The sequence below is a fragment of the Chamaea fasciata genome, unplaced genomic scaffold, assembly GCF_029207755.1.
Source record: "Chamaea fasciata isolate MVZ Bird 193981 ecotype frontalis unplaced genomic scaffold, bChaFas1.0.hap1 SCAF_15, whole genome shotgun sequence".
Lineage (NCBI taxonomy): Eukaryota > Metazoa > Chordata > Aves > Passeriformes > Sylviidae > Chamaea > Chamaea fasciata.
This window is the reverse complement of record NW_027094100.1, coordinates 4,265,509-4,286,954: the sequence shown is the minus strand read 5'-3', so window position 1 is coordinate 4,286,954 and position 21,446 is coordinate 4,265,509. Positions and strand designations below refer to the sequence as shown.

Here is a 21,446-nt window from a genome sequence, read left to right as displayed (position 1 = left end):
CAAAACAGAATTTGATCAACCTATGGTTACATCATGAACACCATTTAAATCAGGGTATCTGACTTTGGGACGTTTAGCCCACATAAACACTTCATTAGAGACATGTTACACAAGGGATGACTGTTTAACATCTCTTGATATTCACACATAATGCAGTGGGCAAGGGGTACAGTTTTTCACATCTGTTTTTAGGCAGCAGAGGCTCGGTCCAATTGAAGATGAGACCTTTAAAAAGCAGTAATGGAATTTGGTTCTGAAGATCGGGAAGGACCCAATATTCCTGCATTCCTCTGGTTTACCATCAGGGATGTAGACAAGGCCCATTTCAATCTCTACTTCAGAAATGCCCAAATAGCCAAGGCTTCAAGCCAAGTTCCCCATAACTGGAAGTACAGGAGCAGGGAATATGTGCTGCTGATGGTTGAGGCCCAACCTCCCAAATTCTGACCAGAAGCAACATCTCAACCTTTTCAAACCAAACTTTGGTTGAAATTGGCCTATCCTAAGGAAAGCATTTTGTGAAAAGTATCTTAACCAGCTCTCATTCACCAGTTAAGCATTTATTCACAGAGAGGCAGATTATTTTGCTCTGTTTCTCTTCCATACAGCTTCAGTAAGAACACCCCTGATTTACTCAGGCAGTTCAAGAGTCACTAACAGCTGCCTCAATTCAGCCACAGATTTGAGCATAAAGCATGTTTACATGAAAGACTGAGAAACAAGAGCCTGGCACTGGTTGGGTTTATAGACAAAAAGAAAGATTTCTTTTTGATAGCTGACAAAACTGCCAAGAAACATAGATTTAGGAGCTCGAACATCACTAAATAAGCAGCAGGAAGAAAAACATACCATCCGTTCAGACTTGCCAAACATCAGCTCCATTTGTGATTCTAAGTTACAAATGTTTGATCGTTTGGGGCTGTGGAAGTGTCCAGACTGTAGTGAAAAGCTGACTCATGGAAACAAAGCATGAAACAAATAAAACAAAACAAACAAATGAAAGGAAAAAAAAAAAAAAACAAACCCAAACAACAAACCCTTGTGCCTACAAGTGACAGGGGACCCACTGCAACTCAGCTTGTGAGGCATGAAACAGGAGCTGTTTCCCTATAAGAAGCCCTCAAAGTTACACTGCAATGTTTACTGCTGCATCAAAACCCCTCGCCCTGCTCCTTGCATTCATAAGAGGTGTAAGGAGTATTATTCATCCACTCAAGGGTTTGCCCAAGAGTATTGAGAAGTCCTTCAGGTTCACCTCGTATAATTACCCTTTTGAACAGTGACCAGAAGCCCTGGCTCAGACACAGTATCTGTGTTGAGCAGCACATTAAAGAGAGACTTGGAATAAATGTGGAGGGGAACACGTGCAAAACAGTCCCAATGTGATTTTAGGTTCACTTACTCTAGAGCAAGGGCACATCTGCTTCTGTGTCTCAGGAAAAATCCTACAAAGTCCACAGTATTCAAACTAAGAAACAGCACACTTGAGTTTTATCGTTTTTTCCCAGAACACCATCAAAAAGACACAACAAATCATGGACACTCACACACTTGGAGAGCTTGTGCCAGAAGGAGCTTTCAAAATGTTACATTTCAAAGTGCTAAAATGATTGTTCACAGAAACAAAGCCAAGCAACAGAGGCACAGAGCACAGATGAGCCAGCACTGGACAGCAGCCAGCACTGGAGCTGGGCAGGAACCCAGTATTTCATGATATTCCCACTCTGACTTTAGCCTCAAAAGACTTTTTGTCTTCGGTCCAGCTCCCACTGCTGCCAGTCTCTCCACTGATTTCAGCGAAGGGTTGATTTGGCCTCAGGGCTTAAGTTTCAGACATGCTGGATGCGTGTTGACTTCAGCTGTCGTGGTGAATGCTCAGCAACACATCTGGAAGTGCAAGCCCTCTGCATGCAAAACAATTCTGGTCACATCACCAAGTCACAGAAGTCACAAAAGCATAGAACTACTTTAACAAGAAAGACAGCCCTGAGAAGGATGGTGACAGAGAACTTCAACACATCAGTCAAGAAAACTAAGCACAGGCTGCAGACTTGCAGGAGGTTTCAGAAATAAATACACATCCAGTAAAGTTCTTCTCTATAAACTGAGTCATTCAGTAAACTTTAAACTATAAACCAAAACATTCTATAAATGGAAACATTATGAATGAAGATGTGGGAATTTCTACATACCTTGAAAGCCAATGCAGTTCCGCATGACTTGCAGTAAAACCTTTTCTTTCTTCCTGGTTTATAGGTATAATAAGCCAGAATTTACACTTCTTCTACAGCTAAAGATGGCTGTCTTCTATCGAAATTCTTGTTTCCATTAAAGCACGAGTCACCCAGGTACTTAAAAAGTACTTCTGCAATATTTTGTTTGCATATATCCACAACACATTGAACAGTGTGTCAGTTTTATCCTTAAAATACTATTTTTAATACATGAGAAACTTACACGAAAGCATGCAGGAGGCCATCTAGAATGTGGCAGGCACTATAAAAAGCATTTCTTTCCTGTTTCTTAAGTGTTTAAGTACCTCAAAGATTCGAAACACAATCTTTAAGGGCTGGGAGGATATGCAGGGAGTTCAGTTCTCCAAACCTGCTGGGGAAAAGTAGTTCCAATTTACCTGTTGTAAATAAGCAATTTCTATCACATGCAGAAAATACCTGAGATTTTTCTCAAAAGATCAGTAGTTCTCTGTTCAAAAACTTTTATTTTTAAAGATAATAAATAAATAAATAAATAAATAAATAAATGAACTCTTTATCTTCCTTTCTAAATCCTTTCAGCCTGCCCATCAGGAATAGCCTTTACAATTACAAAGTAAACGTTGTGATAAGTTAGAGGGTAGAACCTCCCTGGAGTACTTTATGAAATCTACTGGCTTTCAGTGCTGTCTCAGAGATGCTCCAAATAAGAGTGACAAAAAAGAAAAGAAAAAAAAAAAAAAAAGAAAAAGAAAGAGAAGCTAAGCGTGCTTCTGATTAAAGATCTTGAATGAGGATTTAGGGATTCACCAAAAAAGCTGCCATTTCCCCTTCACTCAGAGTTAAGCTTTGCCTAGTTACCAGCTGGGAGTTCTTGCATTGTGTCCAGTCAATGCCTGCTGCAGCGATGACTACAGGGACTGCAGACATCAATATCATAGTTCCTGGCTGGATCCTAGGGTGTTCAGAACTTTCTCTGCCCAGGGAAGAACTGAATACAAGTGCTCAAAATGGTTTCCTTCAGTAAATTCTTCATTATCTGTGGCCTGGCTACAAATTGTGCCATTAGAATTTGGACACGCTGCTGCGTAGCAGAGAATCAGCAATGCAGATTTTGGGTAAAGCTCAGGGTGAAAGGAAATAAAAAGGTAGAGCTGAAAATCTTTGGCAAGGCAAAAATTCCTTTCACATTCCCAGCTGCAGGATGGGCCTTCACTACAATGCAAAGCAGCTCTTGACTGAGGCACACAGGTCCAAGAAGATTTATCAGCATAGCAAGGACTGGAAATCACAAATGTAGGCAAGAGGCTGAAATGTCTTGGACTAGGAGAGACAAAAGCAATTGACAGTACACCATCCTGACTATCTAGTCCTGCCAGACAGAGAAATTTAGCACCACAGGACCTTAGAAATTACAGGTTATATTGGTTTTGGCTCACATTAAAAACTCTCAGGTTATTGCTATTAGCCAGTTTTTCAACTTATTCTTTTCTTAGGTAAATCAAGACATTAGTTGCTAATGCCAAGTTTATGGAGGTAGCTGTTGATAGTCCTCTGATTTCTGCTTGAAGTTCTAAAATAATTCCTAACAAAACCATACAATTTTTTAACAAGACAAGCAAGAAACACATTTTCTGTTTATCTACTGGGATAAACAAAGCAGTAATTGGTAATTCATATCTTCCTTAAATTATTTTCCTCAGTAGGAACTGAGACACTCAATAAGTGAGCACTGAAAGGAAGAAAAACAAACATCTGACATGCTGCAGGTCTTTATCTCACAGCAACGATTATGAAGACAGCCTTTATAGGTCTTCCTCTGTCAGTCTGGAAAAAAGTTCCATGTTACAATTAAATCAAATCAGACTTAAGAGAAAGAAAGGTATGAAACACTGAAGTTGTAAAGATGCTCATTATCCTGAAAGAAAAATGAAACTGCATACAGAGGAACTGCATAAACCACAGGTTCTCATGTCACCAGCCAAAACAATCTCATTGATATATATTTTTAAATCTGACATTAGCTTGTAATAACATTTTCAAACAATAGTTCTTTCCTATTGATTTTTTGTGCAATCTATTACAGTGAATGCTATCACCTTTGAGTCAGCTACAGGGTTTTAACCTTCCAAGAAGTCTGGGAACACAAATATGACAGTTTTTCTGAGCAGCATTGATTGTCGCATATTTTAAGTTATTCTGTAGAGGAATACCAGAAAAATAGCTTCTAGATGCATAATGTATAAGCTCATTTACAGGAAGCAAGGAACAAATCAAAAAGGGAGAAGTGACACCTAAGAAACTGATAGAAGCAACAGCAATTTTGTCAAGATAGATAACAACATGGAAAGTTAACCTTATGGAAAACTCTCTTTATTCAAAGCAGGCATTTTGACAAACAGGCTTTTAATTAGCAAACTGTGCTTCTCAAAGGCAACGAGGAGTACTCAAACTGAAAAGGAAGGGCATTGCACCTTGTCTCTGAGACCTCAGCACACTGAGATAGCCTGTCAGAAGCTCCAAAATGTAGACTTCCCTCCCACAAACACCCAGTGCACATGGAGCACAGCAATAAGCTCCCTGGCCAACACAAACCTCCTGATAAATGTTAAACAGAAGGTTTGCAAGCAGATTGCCACCATAAGTCTCCATGCTTCTGCAGTTCCTCGGACCCAGAACTTGTGCTAGATTCAGATCAGCAGCCAGCCAAGTGTAAATGCCTCCTAGGGAAGGGTTTCCCCGGCCAAGATCAGAATTAATTTCATTTCACAGCATTAACCTGAAAACCATACTATGTTACAACATAATAAACATCCAGCCAGCAGTCCATAAATATTTAACTAATCAGTATTGGTTTTGTTTCAGGTAGCTTGACAATTTACAGTTGTGTGCTTAATGAAGCACAGGTTCTCCAGGCAGCCACAAAGCTCAGCAAAACACGAGGGGGTGTTTTCCCTGTCCACTTCCTAAGAAAAGATTCCCAGACTCCTGTCACTGACCACTCTGTTCTAACCATGCACGTACCAGTGGCCTCAAAGGAAGGAGCCAGGCCCTCGTGGACCCCACTGCTTGAGGCACAAGAAGTGACCAGCAAGGATGTTTTAACCTACACATTCCTTACAAGGAGAACATCTGCAGAGTCCCTGAAGACATGCAGGTGCCAAAATGGCACCATTCAGCACAGAAGGTGTATTTTACTACGAACAAATTCCTGCACAAAAGTGCAAAGTTCAGCTGGAAGGTGCCACTTGCTCCTTTTGCACACTGAGAAGGCAGAGGCCACACGGCACAGCACACTTAGCCAGCAGTCACCCCTTGCACTGCACACAGACCTACTCCTCCAATATCTTCCTCATCTCATCAGAAGGTTGCTGCCCACATACTTTGAAAAAATGATTATGTTTTTACACAGATTGAGTAATTTAGATTCCCATCTCCAAGGCCCATCCATACCATTGCTTACCAGGCATAGAAAGCGGGAAGCATTATTCAGTGGTAGAAGGCTCCACTGGCATCCTAGTAGATAAATCCAACAAAGAAAAATTTAGTTGGATAAATTTCTTAAATTACAGTTAAAATTATTTGCAAGCAGAGCTACTATACTTGTTCTTCAGCTTAAAATAAAAGCTCTGCCTAGCAGTTAGCACTCAGAACTGAAGGGTGGATGTGCTCCCTGTCACCTCAAAGCCAGTGACTCTACACTGTTCATCAACCAGGGGTAAGATAACTTTCACATTGGTCCAGCAAAGCCTTCAGGAAACTCTCACCATGCACAGTGGTGTTAGCAGGCACATAAATACAAACATCCCACCATTCAACAGCCAGCAGCAGCGGGCTTGCAAGGAGTTACACTTTCACTTCATTTAATAATCTGCCAAGTCTTCTGCAGGGACCTCAGCTCACTGTTCTGCATCAGTATTGGCTTGTGACTGCAGAGTTGCCAGACTCACTGGAGCACAAGCTTATGTAAAGCTTAGCACACACAGAAAACAAACAAAAGCAGACTGGTCATAATATCAGCAGATTCTCAAAACCATAATACCCAATTACATAATTAGTTCTATCATTCAATCCAGTTCTTGTGCCACCTCAGCAAGCTATCTGTCTAGTTACAACCTTATCTTCACTGCTACATTAACTGCCCCCAAACCTTGTCACTAGATGCCATATCGAAAAGTCCCCAATTGGTAGAGAGGTCACACTTCAAAATATGACATCCATTAAAACACCTGCAACTACATACATTGTCCCCTCTCAAATCTATTAATATTACTCAATACTGAAAGCCAATTTAAAAAAAAACATGATGGGTCTTATGTTAAGGCAAAGGGAGGGGAAATTACTCACGTAAAACTTCCATAATAGCTGCTGCTAAGCAGCCACATGAGGATGTAGCAATTAAAAGTACAAGATTTAAGTACATGTAAGTAATTTGGTGGGTATGAAACTAAATTGTAAAATGAGACACTGTGTATGGAAAATTATCCTCTAGCAAAAATTACTCTTCATTCTTGCAAAACTCGATCATTTGAAAATCTAGAAAGCTTTAGATACAGATTTGCAAACTCCGTTTGTCAACTGAGTGCATCATATTCCCTTCAGCAAGTTCTCCTGATTTTCTTCAAAACTCAAAAATCCTTCTAGGGGGAGGTTAAGTTGAAAGTCCTCTATATAAAAATATCTCCCGTCACATTCTTTTCTCGTATTTCTCAGCCCTGAATTTATAAAGTAGTTCCACAACACATTCGCTGAAACTCCTAATATAAATACAGCAAATCTCACAGTCTGCAATGAGTGTTACATGAAACATGAGCAGGGACCGTGCCATCCGTGAGCCACCACTGCCCTCATCCGGGAGAAGGCTGAATCTCACGTCCTGCTGGGAAAGACTTGAATTGTTTTGACTTTGAATTGTCGTGATACACACGACTGTTTGTACCATCAGTTTTGGTACTACAGTTCTGAGAATACGTACTGTCATTTACATTTTCCTTCAAGTTTAAGTGTCCTCTCTCAACAAAGGGATTCCTTTTAGATCCCCAAGCAAGACAAGGAGAAAAAACCTGCTAGTACACCGGATCAAACAAAAAAAATCACCAAACCAAGAAACCCACAGCATTTGCTTCCACACAGGGGTAACCAGTGATTTCAGTGCCGAATCCATCTACATACAAATACAAACAGCAATTATGCACTGCAAACAAATCAAAAGCTGAAAACAACCGGGATTCTGATCAAATAGAAGGAGGTAATAGAACCAAAAATAGCGACAATGGGAATAGTTTATATGTGCTCCACTGTTATTCATAAAGGCATAACTGCTCAAGGGTGGATGAAAAACCAACCCAAAGGGGGCAGAAGGATGAAAACTGCTATTGAACAGGTATGATTTCCAAAAAAACCAAGGAATTGGACTCGTGACAAGAAAAAATTGATTAACGATAATTTAAACCAAACCAGTGTGTCACAAACAAAAAGGAGCCAGATCAGTGTAAAGGAGCTGAAGGAATCTCACAGCCTTGACCCACTATGACACAAACAGGAAAAACCCCAACCAACCAACATTGTTTTGCTCTCCTCTTAAGTAAATCACATCCCTATCAAAATAATTTACCATTTTTAACAATAATTTTGGCTGTTAACATTTGATTTATAGCAAAAGAGCCATTTGAAATGCCTCTATTCCACAAAACATCCATTCATAAACAGCATTCTGTGCCACTTAAGTTGATTTTTAAACACTCCCTACAGAAGCTGGAGTCATAATATTTTTAAGGAAAATATTTAGTTAGCTGTTTCGTCTAAATCAATCCCTAGCAGTATCATTAAATATTTGCCTATTTATTCCTTCAATGCACTACTCATTTGGCCCTTTTCACAAGAAAAAAAGCTAAGTCATCCCTTCTCAGACTGGTGGCCCAGTCCCTAAAACTGGCAGCAGATTCTGAGGCTCACAAGCTGAATTTTAACTGTTCAGTAATCAGTGCTGGTTTCTGCAGAAATGACTTGTCTCAGCTGTTTCAGATCTCGTAGTGGGAGCGTGACACACACAGAAGGCAGTGAGGCTGCTCACAAGCATTTATTTATTTAACCGAGGAAGAATGTTTTCCATGTTTTCAGCAAACAGCTGGCAGCTTTGGCCAGCTGCGAGCAGGCTGCAGGACACTTACTCACTACAGGATCACTGAGTACTTCCAGCACCATTTGAGCCTCCACAGAGTGGTATCAGAGACCACGGGCCAAATGTAGAACTCTATATACCATAATTTAAGAAAATTATAATGAAAATAAGTAAGGGCACACACAGGTTGGAGAGCAAGGGAAGAGCAGCACTGGAGGGACTGCAGCATCTCTTTCAATTTCCAGATTTCACAGGACCTCTCTCATCCATATATTAAAACTAAAAAATAGACTTCCTTTGCCCTCCTCTGGGACCTGCTTTTCAAATGTGCAGCACCAGACAAGCAGCACAATAGGGCTCATGTTTACCTCAGAGACAACACTGTCACTCCAGCTACATTTGTCTGACATTTTACATTCACACATTAGGAAACGAAGACTATTTCTGGACTGCAAAATACTATCTGAAGGACAGACAGATTATATACCGTGCATTCTAAAGGGGCAGGTTGCTATGGTTTCCCCCTGCAAGAACAAAATTCACTTCATTAGGTAATCTGAAGACCTCCACTAAAACCAAAAGGGTCCATCAGGGAAGCAGCCTGTCCTTTAATCACAGCTCTGCCTTCGTGAACACCGGTCCATTTTTCTTCTGAAGCAGCTTTTGAAAAGAAGAATGTAGTTCTGCACATAAACTGAAATATCCCAACACTCCATATTCTGAGATGAGCTCTAACCACAGAGCTGGTACAACAACATGGATACTGACTGACTTGGAAACTGCTGTACGGTGAATCTATGGTTTAGAAAAAGATATTTAACTCTTGGGTGTTGACATGACTACCTGAACTACTTAACTCATTTGGTAAATCACATTAGGAATTATCAGACTCTCTTTTCTTGAAAGTAAGACACAGATAACAGGACAAAATATTTCTTCCTTAAAAAGACACAAACGCGGCCAAGGCAAATTCCCATGACCAGGTGTCACCTCGCTTCTGGAGGTTGTGGCGGGAATAACATCTTCAAGTTACTTTTTTTTTTCCCCCAACAATCTTTTCTGTGTATTTTTGCTTATCTCCAAGTCCTACATGATCCATCAAACAAAAATTATTTGTTCATGCCACTTCTTTGGGCTCTTCAGCCAAGCACAGTGCCAAAGATCCCCAGGTACTGCTTTTAGCAAACTGTTTTCAACTACTGAGAGCTCCTGAGCTCTCAATTAGTGTTTCAAGTTGCATTCATTTGGGATTTATCAAAAAGTTGACCTTTTTTAAAAAACAAAAAAGCTTCCAAGTGCAAGTGATTGACTTCCTAATTGTTTGTTCTTAACAAAAAAAAAGACAAACCGTGTATTTCCATCATGCCAAGTCTCAGCTTAGAGGGTTCACCAACTGTTATTCCAGAGCAGTCAGGAACAATGAGCTCATTATCAGTAAGCCTAAAGCAAATGTGCAGCACCCACACAACCATTGGAAACATTCAGTCCATAAGTAAAACTTGTAATGACTCAAGTACTTCTAACAGCTCTCTCTGAAGGAAACTGACACTTTCCCCAGGCTGCTCCTCTCAGGGTGATTAACAAAAACACACACACTTCTGCAGGCTTATTAATCATCACAAGTGCCCGGTCTCAGCTTTCCCTGTCTGTTCAATAAATTACCCTCTGTTCCAAATCCCGCTGACACGACTCTTCCTAAAAAAACAGTCCTGAATCTTCTCGAAGTGGGAGAAAATACCTGGCTGAAAATTATTGGTGGGAAAGAGTACAGGACTGCCACTAGTTTTTAAGTTTACACTGTAGATTTCATACCCCAGCCACACCCTCTTCTTCTAGGGCAGCTAAGTGCACACCAGTCATGTCCATAATGCCTGCTGATGCTCTTAGCAAAAGCTGGGGGAAAGGAGTGTGAAACAGCAAAGGGTTTTCCTTAATGATGTCAATATAAATACTTTTGGGGTAAAAGATTATTTTTAAAATCAATGCATCAGAAAAATAGCTCAAAGAGATCACATAAGCAAGCATACAGCTCAGATACCAGATACAGACAGGAGACTAGAATAGAGATTACATGCTATTCCAGTGCTGTAATAAAGAAAGAAAGAGCTAATGGACTGCCATTATCCCTACCCAAAACAGGGGTTTGGGCATTATCTTTGCAGTCAAGGTAGAGAAACCCCTGACAGTCTCCTCAACCTGGCAATTTCACACAGTATACAGTAACCAGTTTTCTAGTATGAAAAAAGAGGTAGCCTGTTATTACCATGCAATTCTTCATTAAGAAATTAAGGGAGAAGAAAGCATAACGCAGATGTTTGACTAAGATCAGTGTAAGAATATCAACAGGTGATTACAGTGACTAAATCCTTTCCAGGATTTGGTATTTAAGACAAAGTCTGACAAAATGTCCTTCTCTCAAATGACTTATAGCAAGGAAATGCAGAGCTCTCTGACTTTCTTTTTGGCCTGTAGAGCTTTTACTCATTAAAATCTGAACAATGCAATGTAAGGCAAAAGTCACAAGAAACTTTTGAATTAATTTAATCTACATTTCAAACAAATCATTCGCTGTGTCGGGGCTAACTGATGCCCCCTCTGGTCTCTGAGACACTTCCTTCTTCAGTAAAGTTTAGACATCTAAATTCTTTACATTAAGGAGAGTGGGTGTTAGATGCATAAACATGTTCAAGAACCTGGATTTCTTCAAGCTTTGAAATGGGGCCTTTGAAATCAGAATCCCACAGTTCTCCTGAGCATAAACTGAACTTAATATTGTGAACATACTTTCCCTAAGGCAGGTCCAAATGACTTAAAGACTTGTCTCCTTTGCATCCCACCTGTATTCCCAAGGTCTTGTACTTAAACCCATCTCAGAATCTTTATTCTCTCCTCTGACATATTTGATAATATGAGAATCAGTAAAAGAGTAACAGCAGAGAAAGCAAATCTCCTACAGGATCTTGCATTTACTTGGAAAGCTTCACCTCTCGCCTTTTGTTTGCCTTTCTTTCTTGTGTGCACTTCTGTATAATTAAGTTAATGAATTAAAGACAATTATTACAGTAAGGGAACAAACACAAGAGAAAGAACAGGGAGAAACATTTCCAGCTGTTACAGTAATTTATTTTTTTAACTGAAATCCCAGAAAAAAATAATTTTAAGAATCTTTATTCTGATGCTATAGTCATGAAACAAACAGCAAAGGGTGAAAAGCCAGCATTAATTTATTTCTTCAGCTGTCTTGAGAATGGGGTGCCAGAAGATACACAGCTCTCGATCCATAGAACGTAACAAAAAAGCTGAGGCCAACCCTGGCAAAGGCAGGACAGAACCTCACCAACAAAGCCACCACCCCAAAGCAGGAGCACAGCCAGCCTGGTGGCAGCCCTGGGCAGCACTGTCACCACCAGACAAACCAGGGGACACAGCGAGTCCAAGGCCCATCTGGGAAACCCAATGAACAAGTCTGGTCAAGCAGGGGAGAAGGCCAGCCACAGTCCTTGCTAGACCACAGCCTTGAGCTCAGCTGAGGCTCCTGGATCCTAGTGGAAGTCTTAGGTGAGACATGCACATAATTAAGCCCTGCAGGTGGCAGTGAGGATTAAACACACACAGATTTCTGAAAGACATCTGACACAGGTTAAGTAGAAAAGAGGTGAATATACCACTCCTGCAAATATCCACTCTGCTTCTATGGCAGGCTCAGCACCCACCCCTGCAGCACTCCCAGCACTTCCCAGTTGGCACAACTGCAGATACTAGGAGCAATCTGTGCCCTCAGCTACCAGAGCAATCCATTAGAAAACTGTGTCCTTGTCTCAGGCATGACAACCACTGAAGAGGCAGAGCAGACATCTAGGACAGAAGACGTAGCATCTTTACTATCCAGTCTTAATCGTCTATCTCATCTCTGTCAGAGTTTCAACAGAACAGCTGCAGTGCATTTCAGAAGTTCCTGGTGCTCTCAGTGTCTGCAGTCCCTCTCTTGCAGCATCCTCTACCCACACACACAGCAGCCTGCAGAGCAGATGGAGAATGAGCACTTGCTTCAGCCACTCCAGCATGAGGTCTGGCAACTCAGAGCAAGGCACTTCCCAAGCTGCTGCCCAAGTGGCTACAGCAGCCCCATGAAGGTGTTTTGGGGTTCTGTTTGCCAAGTGCCTAAGCCCAAAGAACATTTTTAAGTAATAACTTATATGTTAGATTTAATCAACATGAACTGCTTTTCCATGCCGTCACCTCAGTCCAGAATCCTTGCTGCAAGAACAAAAGACGAGCCAGTGATTTTGCCTGCTGTCAGTGGCTTCAAACCAGATTCATGGCCCACGGCTTTTTACAGCATTCCCTCAGTCTATTTTTAAGAGCAATTTGAGAAATAAAAGCTATTTAAAACAAGCAGCATGAAAAGAAGTATCATTTGCTTCACATGATTATTATGTGCATAGTAATGACAGGAAGAACACTGCAAATGTTTTCCAACTCTTAAAAAAAAAAAGCACTTCCTTTGCAATATATAATTTTGAATTTTAATTTAGATAACTCAGACAATTTACTGGCAACATAAATATCCATATTCATGACATCTGATTTACTATAATCTTTATTTCTGATGTGCTGCATCTGTGAATGCTTGAAGTACTTAAGTTTGCATTCATGGGCAATTATATGGGAATGTCATCCAATAGCAACAGATTGATTTACAGTTTAGAGTTCGTGGCACATTTTGAAGACAATTCATTTTCTCTCAGATGGGCTGCGGCATGAGACCTGGAATTGATGCTTCCACTCTCTTTTTTTTAACAAATTGCTTTTCTTGTCTAATAGATACTCAAATCAAGGACATCATAATGAGGGTCAAACCAGTCTTTTACATGTACTCTCTCAACCAGTAGTTTGCAAAGGTCTGAGGAAGAAATGGAAATGGACAGCAAGTGGAAACTTAGATTTCATGCAAGTGTTTTAGAGGGGAAAGAAGCACAGGCATGATATTTGGTCACTGCACCTTCACATCCAAGGACTCCCTTATGCTGACTTCCACTGAGCCTTCCAGAAATGCAGTATGAAAAACACATTTTTCTTAAAAATCTCAGTATCTCTAATTATATTTACTTCTAGTCTTGCCTGCCAAAAGTTTTTCTGAAGTACAAAGATTCTTCAAAGGAAACAAATTTTAATTAATTTCCACAGGTGATGGGAAGAATTAAACAAATCCACAAGAAATCCGTGGTAAGTAGAATTTAATAGGAGAACGTAGTGTGAATATTGCTTTTAATGCATATATTGAGTAAATAAGGTGACAAAGCTCATGGATGCATGAAACAGTCGGTCTTTCACGGTCCTTCAAAGGAAGGAGCACAGCTGCACAGGCTTCCCAGAGAGCTGCTGTCTCATCATCCTCATCATCCCCTCCTTGGGTGACAACAGAGCCATGAATGTTGGTCAGGACACAGGGAGGATGTGCCAAGGGCTTTCAACAGCGAATTCTGATCACCGAATTCAAAGCAACTCAAGCCGTGTCTTTGGCGAGTTCTCACTCTCGTGAAAACGCAGGCAATGTCCTTGCCAGTATTCAGCCAGTGTTTCTACACAGTTAAAACCCCACAAATACGGACATCTTTTGCTGAAGAAAAAATCCTTATAGCTGATCTTCATTGACATTAATCCAAGGCATACAGAGATAATGGAAACAACTGCAGTCTCCCATAGTTATAAAACAAAGATGTTTTATCCAGCACACTGCTCATTTCAGGCAGGCGGGGCCAGAATTTTTTCACACCAGTCATAGTTGTCCCACCACTTAAAAGTGCAACTCAACCTTCCGATGTTTCAAAGCAAGGCATAAAGCACTTGAGAAACAAAACTTATGGCAAGTGCAAAAGAAACATACTCAAAAGCAGAATATGTATAGACAAAAATCCCACTCTCAGACTACCCAGGTTGATTTGGCTTGTGCGTTCAGGGGTCGGCTATCAAGAGCTGGCCAAAAGTGGTAACAAAAACCCTGGCTAGAAGCTAAATAAATCATTTAACCTTTCTTTCAGGAAGATGTCTGAACATCAAGCAAGCTGATAGACTTGACTGGAAAAAAAGCATTCTGCTCAGGATAATTATCACCTAGGCTTTATTGCAAACTTAGTCTTCCTAAGATAATTTTTAAAAACCATAAAATCCAGCTGGTTTTGAACTCTTTCATGCCCCCTGAGATGCAGAGTACTTCCATCAGCAAGATATGTTCAATATCTCCACTGGTACTGATAAAACCAATTTAGAGCCAGATATCACTACAAGTATTAGTGACACACCAACATATCTTTTCTTTGAAGAGGGAGAAGATCAAATACAGCGAAGAGGTCTGCCTTACTAAAAACCGGGCTTTTTAGAGAAAGCTCACTCCTCAAGAGAATTTTAAGCCTTTCAAGCAACTCACAGGAACTTTCACAAAATATCTTGAAAATTTTAGGCTGAAGTAGAAATAACACCTCAACAGTGTTAAGAAAAAACTTAGGTACCTTGAGCCCATTTGAAATACCATTGTAATGGTCTGTAAAATGGATTCTTCAGCCATTGTTCAGTCTTTTTAAGGAAAGGGTAATGACTTTTATTAAAGCAGCACATAATGAGATGTTTATTAAATAAGTACCTTGGGCCTCAAGCATGCCCAAAACAAAAATGCTTTACAGTGTGCAGTTCCCTTTATTTTCCTAGAGTCTGTTCAGGAATGGAGTATTTTCAGTCCCTGGAACAGTTTTCAATCCTGGATGTGTGTTGGATGTGCCACAGAATGATTTTCTCTGCACTCGCGGGCTGTCTGTGAATGAAATCATTTCTGTTGCACATCCTGGCGAGAAAAAAACGACGACTTAATTCTCTAACACTAGAAGTGTTGCTGGAGGTTTTTGGTTTTATCAGCAGTTTTGGTGACGATCCCACCTTCCATGAATATACCAAAATACGAGGAACGGGCTGGAAAGCCTTTAATGCCTTGTACCTCAGAGGCTTCGAGAGCTGTAAAGCACCGAACCCCGCCAGCCTTCAGCCCTGGGGGACAGCCCTGGTCTGGAACCCCAGCCAGGAGCCATCGCAAGGGTTTGGAAGCCATTTATGCTTTAAAAACCATTTGTACCAGGGCTAGGTGCACGCTCGGGGAGCTCGCAGCGCCCCAACGGGGCAGGAGCGGCGGGGCGGGGCCGGGCTGCACCGGGGGTGCGGCGGTCGGGGCAGAACGGGCCGGGCCGGGCGGTAATGGGGGCAGGGGGCTGAACGGGCCGGGCCGGGCTTTACTGGGGGCTCGGGGCAGAACGGGCGGGGCTGGGCTGGGCTGGGCTCTTCCGTACTGGGGGCTCGGCGCTCGGGCACGGGGCAGAAGGCGACCGGCCCGACCCGCTCCGGTCCCTCAAGCGCCACCGCGGCCTCGGGCGATGGGAGCAGGGGCGCGCGCCCCCTTCAGGCGCAGGCGCGGCGGGGGCGGGGCGGGCTGGCGGGGGCGGGGCGAGGCGGGGGCGGGGCGGGCTGGCGGGGGCGGGGCGGGCTGGCGGGGGCGGGGCGCGGCGCGGCGGGGGCGGGGCGGGCTGGCGGGGGCGGGGCGCGGCGGGGCCGCCAGGGGGCGGCACTGAGCGGGCGGGGCGGCGGCTCAGCGGGCTCGGGGTGCGCGCCGGTGCCGTGGGCCCGGACGGTGCCCGGCCCTGAGCGCCCCCGGCCCCGCTCCGGACGCTCCGGCCCGCCCGGCCCCTCTCCTCCCGGGCACGGAGCGCCGCCGCATAGACAAGGTAAGGGCGCGCGGCCGGCTCCCGTCCCGCCGGCTGCGCGGTTGGCTTTCCCGTGCCGTGTCCGTGCCGTCCCTTCCGTGGGGTGGGCGTTGTCCCTCTGTCCGTCCATCCCGCGGCGGAGCGAGCAAGTCGCTGGTCCTTGGGCAGAGCCCCGCGGCAGCGAGGGGCAGGCCCGGACATGTCCCGGGAGGTGGGGCCCGCCTTGCCCCGCACAGCCCCGCCTGCGGGGCCGGGCCCGCCTCGGGGCGCTCCGTGCTCTGCCCGGGCTGTTGCATCTCGGCCGTAGAGTTTGCGAGGTTTTTGGCGAGTTTGCCGCGTTTTCGCTGTTTGTTTGGCTATCGTTGTTTCTCGTGGCAGATGATCGATACCCTGGCGAGCGGCGAGGCCCGGGACGTGCTGGTGCAGCTGCCCGCGATGCTGGAGCAGGAGCTGCGGGCTCAGCCCCGCGCCGCCGGCCTCAGGCTGCTGGAGGCTGCCCACGACAACGGCCTGAGAATGACCGCACGCCTGCGAGACTTCCAAGTGAAGGATCTCCTCAGCTTAACCCAGTTCTTTGGCTTCCACACCGAGACCTTCTCGCTAGCTGTGAATTTCTTAGATAGATTCTTGTCAAAAATGAAGGTAAGGATTTTTGAAGTATAAGCACTCAGCCTAGTTCCTATTCGAAGCTGGAGTGTCTTGGGTTTAGGTAAAGGTTAAGTAACTTTCAGAGATTCTTGATTGTGTGGAGCTCAAAAATTATGTTCTCCGTTCAGATTTTGGTATTGTTAAGAAAGGCGTTTTCTCTGGAGAAGGAAAAACTAAAGGATGTCCGTGGGCTGGGAAACAGGACATGTTAATGACTTAGACCATGACAGAGTGCCTGTCCTGTTGCATAGATACAAGAACATCTTAAATTGCTTTTTACTCAACTGCCTTTTCAAGCTATCTGTAAGCCTTGTGTATATCAAGATGCTGTCGAACACTTAAAATCTAGTCAAACATTAGTTGGCACTGCATTCTCCTGTGCAGATGTGACATGCTGACCTGGGTTGTTTTTAACTGTCTGACAAGACAGGATTAGCACTGTATGATTTGGACAAGAATAAAAGCTTGTTTTCCTTGTGTGTTCAAACAAAAATGAGAAAGCTAGATGGCATGGATGGGAAAGTGATGATTTCAAAGACTTCTGAATAAGCAGTAAAAATCGAGACTGCATTGTCTGTGGAATGAAACAAGAATTTATATAAATATGTACATATATATCTGTGTGTATATACTTAAAATAGAGTTAGAGACCTCCAATTTTTTAGTATTACCCAATGTGTACAACACTTTAAGTCCTAAAAGCATCCTGTTTGGCTATTTTAAAGCCTTTTTAACAAGCCAGTTGTACCTCAATCAAAATTGCTCAGTAGTCTTGCTTTTTAGATGAATGAGATGCAACTTACAGTACGTAACTTTTCTTGTTTGGTTGAATAAAGATAGGAATGTATGATAAAAGACTTTAGTTTTCAAAATCAAAACAACCCCATGTCCCCCATAATTTTTTGATGAAATTGATGGGTGCCTACAGTTTGATGCTTGCATGTTTTAATAGCTGATTGGAGGCCTTCTTGGAAAATAACAATTCACTTTCCTTTAGGTACAGCCTAAACACCTGGGCTGTGTTGGACTCAGCTGCTTCTACTTGGCTGTGAAGGCATCAGAAGAGGAGAGAAATGTGCCCTTTGCCACTGACTTAATTCGATTAAGCCAGTATAGGTTCACAGTTTCTGATATGATGAGAATGGAGAAAATCATCCTGGAGAAATTGTGTTGGAAAGTCAAACCTGTAACAGCCTTCCAGTTTCTACAGCTCTATCATTCATTCGTTCATGAGAATTTAAGCTGTGAAAGGTATAATAACTAATCCTGATTTTGCTATCGCTGCCTATGACCAGAGAATGTAGCATGCAGAAAAATAAGCAGGGAAATTGCTTGAGTAATTGGCCTTTCCGTACTTTAAAAATCCCACAGACTTTTTCCCTTACTGGTAATTGCCATAAATGTGAGCAGCTGTAGTTTAATATTGTAATTTTAAATATTGTTTGCATAAATGGAGTATTGCTCTCTGAGCCGAAAACCAAACTTGCTTAGTAATGATGGTATAAGAGATCGCTGCTTACGCTGCAGTGAAGTACTCCTTCATTGTAAAGATTGCAAAATCTGGCTTAAAAAAAGATTCCTTTTGCTAGTAAGCACTGAAATTCCTTGTTGAGCCTGTTTTGACAATGCAGCTTTTCCCCAGTGTAACACAAGATTTATTTTTGGCATTGGGACTGAACTTTTTTGGCCAAAACTGAACACCTGTTTGAATGGAATCCCAGAAGTTCTGGGATAAATGAGGTCTTTGTTTAGACAATGAACATTCTTGCTGTTTCTCTGAGTTCCCAGAATGATGCTGCCATGATCAAGCTTGCATTCTTCTAGATTCACTCATCTGTTTTTATTACAGGAGAAAATACCTTAATTTTGAGAGACTTGAGACCCAACTCAAGGCCTGTCACTGCAGAATCATGTTTTCTAAAGCCAAGGTAAACATCTTGAAAGTTTAAAGAAAATTAAACAGCTGAAACTTAACAAAGCCGTGTTTAAAAACATCTCTCTCTCCAGCCTTCTGTCTTGGCACTGTCTATTATGGCACTAGAGACAGAAGAACAAAAACTGCTGGAGTTGACGGAGCCATTGGAATTTCTACAGTTACATTCCAAGGTATGTGCAGATAAAATTTCAGGGGAGGGGCCAAGAAAAATGCATGGAAAGGTCTACACAGTGGGGAAGGGACAGGTGCATTAGTATATTGGTTTCTTCTGTGGCCTTCTTGTGATGTTTTGTTGGTTTTTTTTCATTTGGCCTGGGACATTTGGCTGCCTGTCTTGTTGAAGAAGCTGAAAGTACACGTACAAGTAAAGATTTAACTAGTTACTAACATAGGACATTCTTTCTTGTTGTGTAGATAAGCAACAGGGAATTGACCTTCTGGAAGGAGCTAGTGTTAAAGTGCCTTACAGAATATTCCTCAAGCAAGTGTTCCAAACCAAATGTGCAGAAATTAAAATGGATTGTGTCTGGACGTACAGCTCGGCAGCTGAAACACAGCTACTACAGAATAACACACCTTCCTACCATTCCAGAGACCACCTCATAACAGGTTAAGTCCTTGTAACATCAACTTCTGACCTTGTAAAATCAACTTATGATGATGTAAAGTAAAATTAGCTGTTAACTACCTCCAGGATCCTTATAGGTCACCTCCTGGAATCATGTAACAGAAGTGGAGTCAGCCTGTTTTCATGTTCATGCCTAAGCCAGTGCTGTACATAAAGAAGTGACAACCTAATTAATGTGTGAACATTGGAGAAAGAACTGATGGGTGTTGTGGCAATAGACATGTTCTACAGACATTGGGACTGCATTCACATTAAATGTAGAGTAAAGCTTGGAAAAGAGGAAAAAAAACCTTGTCTTGCTCCTGGCCCAAAAAGAAAACCAGCCTGTTGGAATGAGTTTCTTGTAATTGTTCATTAAGCCACTTACAAGTAAGACAGTTTTATGCAGTTTTACTTGTATAACTGCTTAGTAAAGGCTAAAATCTGTAGTTTAGTTATTCCTGTTACTGTTATTTCACTCTGTAAAAATGGTGAACTTCTCCTGTACCTAGACTTTATTTCCAGAGACTACACATTTTTCTGTAACAGCCATTTTGCTGTTGTCTTGCTGTATTAACGTCTCATGCTTTGTTTGGCTCTTGTAGAAAGCACTTCACTTGACTGGTTTGTTTGGGTTTTTTGCAGGAGTACAGTGAAATGAGACCATCCTGTGACCTTGTCAACAGGCACATGAATATTTGAGAAACAGTCTGAACCCTGATCTTAATAATGAAGAACTCAACTCATGGAAAGAAAATGTAACATTTCAGACTAAAGATCCTTCCAGCAAATACCAGTTCTTTTCATGATGAATTCAACAGTACGTGGTGTCAGTTTTCAGTCTCACTTGGTAGACTGTTTACTAGTCCGTGAAATAACACAATCCCAATACAAGGAATTTTAACACCTCATAGTTTGTAGAGCAGCTTGTGTAATCTAACCTTGGTTTACAGTAACTGCAGGTGCTGAATTAGGTATTAGTTTTTAAATCCTGATTCACTTTCTGAGGATTATGCAATACTATGAAAATCTGATGTGCAGTAGTGCAGTGCTGCAGTGTGTTAAGAAAAGAAAGACTAATCCCACTCAATATTGATGACAACTGCCTGCCCACTCACTGGTGTGCTGTTCGGGCAGTACCTTGTGCCCATGTGTTCCTGCCACGATGGGCTCTGGCCTCCTACCACAGACACATCAAACATTAGCCTGTGTGGTAGCCACTGGATGTGTTGAGTAGGTAGAGCAGGAGAAAAGAGAAACTTGACTGTGTTCCTTTAGGAAGGACAGTCATTAGCACAGCATCCGTAACTGCAGTGTTTGGAAGAGCTGTAGTTTACCAATGCCACAAGTTATCTCATTCAGTGTGAAAACTTGGTGATAGCTAATGAAGACTAAGGGAAAGAACTGGGTCACATGTGACCTTTTCATGTCCTAAATCTGACATGAGTTTTCCAGTTTTGCTGTACTAGAAGTAAATGCTGATGCTGAACAGGCACATTGTTACAGGTACAGTAGGAGCAGGGCTAGTCCCCCATCTTGGCCTGTTGTAGGAGAAATCCAGTTGAGAAACATTGAAGATTGTTTCAACTCTGATCTCTTCAAGCTTTGTAAAACACAACTGAAAACCAGGTCAATATTTGAGGCATTCATGCTTCTAGTGCTAACAAGGAAGTGGATAATCAGAGTGTATTATTGCATGTTAGATGAAAAGAGGTTCTGGGAGAGTGTTGCTAATGTCCTCTTGAATTCTGCATCCCTGTGGGACAGAGGCTGTTGGCAACAGGCTGTTAAACCTGACTGTCATATGGACTGAGGGAGTGAAGAAGGAGAGATCAGAGTGTGGGATGAGATGTTAGCCGGCCAACCCTTCCCTGTGGTGGTACCAGCTGAGGTGGAAACCTTTGCATATCTCAAACTAGTTAAAGCTTTCACAGAAGACTCCATACCAAAGCTCTACTGGACAAATCAAGACTTCTCATGAGCTCATGGGAGTGATTGCACTGCAGAATGTGTAACTGGGTATCACACCTGTCAGTGCTGCGTGGGCACTGTGCTGACCTGTGCAAAGTGACTCAGAGGTCTGGTCAGCCTGCTGGGAGAGGATGCAATGTGCAATTCTAATTGTCCTGTCTCAAGATATGTACCTTTAAATTAAACATTGACATGTGCTTAATGA

General features: G+C 42.4%; 1 protein-coding gene across 1 annotated transcript; it reads left to right on the top strand.

The window, feature by feature from the left end:
* Positions 1-15,942: 15,942 nt before the first annotated feature.
* CCNG1 (cyclin G1) lies at positions 15,943-21,443 on the top strand. The gene is made up of 7 exons (XM_066196937.1): positions 15,943-16,100; positions 16,458-16,721; positions 17,725-17,978; positions 18,577-18,655; positions 18,735-18,833; positions 19,078-19,272; positions 19,916-21,443. The coding sequence occupies exons 2-6, from the start codon at positions 16,458-16,460 to the stop codon at positions 19,267-19,269; spliced, it is 888 nt and encodes a 295-aa protein (XP_066053034.1). The 5' UTR covers positions 15,943-16,100; the 3' UTR covers positions 19,270-19,272; positions 19,916-21,443.
* Positions 21,444-21,446: the final 3 nt, after the last annotated feature.